The sequence below is a fragment of the Mesoplodon densirostris genome, chromosome 1 (genome assembly GCF_025265405.1).
Source record: "Mesoplodon densirostris isolate mMesDen1 chromosome 1, mMesDen1 primary haplotype, whole genome shotgun sequence".
In the NCBI taxonomy this organism is placed as follows: domain Eukaryota; kingdom Metazoa; phylum Chordata; class Mammalia; order Artiodactyla; family Ziphiidae; genus Mesoplodon; species Mesoplodon densirostris.
In genome coordinates, this window is record NC_082661.1 from 92,380,046 (window position 1) to 92,382,594 (window position 2,549).

Here is a 2,549-nt window from a genome sequence, read left to right on the forward strand (position 1 = left end):
GTTTCCTATTGTCTCGCCAACCTAGATGCCCCAGGAAGCCTTTGCTCTCTAAGATCTAGCCATATGCTGACAAAAACCTGAGCAGGTCCACTGTGTTCTTGGGGCCACATACCCCACTCTCTCCTTCTCTAAGGAAATACTAAAGATACATCAGAGGGAATTCATTTCCAGCTCATGATTCTTTAAGATAATTATTTTATAACCAGTAATTGCCATCCATTTAAGCACTTAAGATGTACAGACTATTTATATTGTTTGTCCTGCAACAGACCTCCCTGAGGTTAGAGATTACACAACCACTACCTACAGGAAGGAGGAAGTAATGGGAATGAGGGGGAAATACAGAGGGAAAAACCTCACAGACTAGTATCTCAAAATATCATAGAACCAGATATCTAAGTTCAAGCTCAACTAAGAGTTCCTCATTTTAAAAGACAGAAAACAAGCCATTAGTGGTGTAAAGTCAAAGCTTTTGTTTCTATGTCTTTTTAAGATCTTTGACCTCAAAACACTTCATTGTAGAGAACATTGTTGAAAAGTCGTCTGTGGTTGACCAAAAGATAAATTTCAGGAACACACAAGAATAGGATGTCTATAGTGTTTTCATAAGGTGATGATATTAAAACATAAAAGAAAAACATATCAAAATATAGTGTGACATAATAAATCAAAATTAAATGCAGACCTGCCTGTTGTTATAGGTACTGGTGAGTAGATTTGCATTTTCTTTTCTGTTAAGGATGGAAACAATGGTGGATATGAAAGAAGCATCTCATTCTTTACATTCTGGCAGATTTGCAAACCAATAAGCATCACATCAATGTTTTGTTTTTTAAACTAATATCTGGCTTTTATTTTTTTCTTAAAGAAATATTATTAGTTTAAAAAAGAGAGTTCCAAGAAATTTAAAAGGATTCCCAGCAATGATTATTTCTGAGATCAGATTTGAAACATAATTATAAAAGGCTAAAACTAAAGTATACATTCCTACTTTTTCCTTTTAAAAAAAATTCAGATGATGTGTCACATCAAGAAAGTTCAACAGGTTACGAGGGCCACAGCCTTAGTCATCCTCGGAATCACTGTCCCTCCTGGTGGGGATGGAGTATTGCACGGAGGAAAGCAGCACATTTATGGGTTTCTTAGGGTTTTCCTCCAGCCTTGTCTTGATTGCTCCAGACTCAGACAATTTCCACTCCAACTCGTCCATTGTCAGGTTCATGCCACCAAACACCAGAGGTCCAATAAATTCAGCCTTGATATCACCTTCAAGGTACACAAATGTCGTGGGCAGATTCCCATCAGGATAACTGGGTATGCAGGTTGTTGAAACGGCTTTGATAAATTTGACATCAGGAAACCTCCTGGCAAATCCACTGAAGTGCTGATTTATCAGACAACAGAGGGGAATCCCTTGTTTGTAAAGGTGCAGGATGACCCACAAGCCCTCACCGGCTTTGTTAACTTTTTTTTTTTTTTTTTGCGGTACACGGGTCACTCACTGTTGTGGCCTCTCCCGTTGCAGAGCACAGGCTCCGGATGCGCAGGCTTAGCGGCCATGGCTCACGGGCCCAGCCGCTCCATGGCATGTGGGATCTTCTCGGACCGGGGCACGAACCCGTGCCCCCTGCATGGGCAGGCTGACTCTCAACCACTGCACCAGGGAAGCCCCTGTTAACTTCTTGAACATAATCCTTTCCTGAGATTTCCAAAACTTCTCCAAATTTATTCTTCAGTTGGGTTGCTTTCCACTCGGCCAGGCTCTGCTGCCTGTACTTTTCAATCGCACGTTCATCTTCCTCACCAAATTCCTCTTCGTTATCCTCCAGTTCTTCCAAAGTCATGTCTTCATACGTTTTCACAATGGACTGCTGAAGGACCCGCTCTTCTGCCTCCTTCTCCAGATCTTTCAAACTTCCCTCGGAGGGCAAGATGCCTCTTTTGCATAAGATGTCTTTCCACTCGGTGTCTGCGTTGGAGTCCTGCATTTTCTCACGAGTCACTCAAGCCCGGCCGGTGGTCACCACTCCGCCCCTCAGCTCTCCTCCATGCAGGCGCGCAGCCACCCACCCGCTTCTTCCCAATTATCTTTTTATTGTACACACCCTGGTGAATTTTTATTCCAAGAGACATAGCTCTTTTGAATCCAATATAAGAGTCATCCAAGCAAATCAAGTTGGGCAGGATGAAGCTGTAGATTTTTGAAGTGTGAGGTGTTTTCCACTTACATGAAAATAGAGAAGTGGACTCCACTTTATAAATAGCTTTAGTTTGGCTACCCAGGACAACAGTTTTCCAAAGAGTAGTTCCAGGAGGCAATTTGCAGAGGAAGGAATGTGACTAAGTAGTCTGGTTCCGGATGTGTAGGTGGACAGCAGTGAAACAGAAGGCTTCTGACTGGCCCTGAAGGACTACCTAGTGTAACATACCAATCCAATGACCGGATTCTAAGATCACCTAGCAAATGGAACATTTCAAAGGCAAACTCCCCTGACATGCTTTGCTGAAAATATCAATAGCTTGTTTTTGCCTAAGCTTCAGCCATACCA

General features: G+C 42.4%; 1 protein-coding gene across 1 annotated transcript; it reads right to left on the reverse strand.

The window, feature by feature from the left end:
• Positions 1-1,063: 1,063 nt before the first annotated feature.
• On the reverse strand, positions 1,064-1,988 carry LOC132483573 (phosducin-like protein 3). Its single transcript, XM_060088996.1, has 2 exons — positions 1,670-1,988; positions 1,064-1,455 (listed from the first exon to the last, which is right to left on the reverse strand). Exons 1-2 carry the CDS (start codon positions 1,986-1,988, stop codon positions 1,064-1,066), a joined length of 711 nt encoding a protein of 236 aa, XP_059944979.1.
• Positions 1,989-2,549: the final 561 nt, after the last annotated feature.

What these genes read in the sequence shown, in the direction of transcription:
- LOC132483573 (XM_060088996.1), bottom strand. Translation starts at nt 1,988, where the DNA reads ATGCAGGACTCCAACGCAGACACCGAGTGGAAAGACATCTTATGCAAA. An exon ending in TGTTCAAGAAGTTAACAGGG is followed by an intron (nt 1,456 to 1,669) that starts GCTTCCCTGGTG and finishes AAGTTAACAAAG; the next exon opens with CCGGTGAGGGCTTGTGGGTC.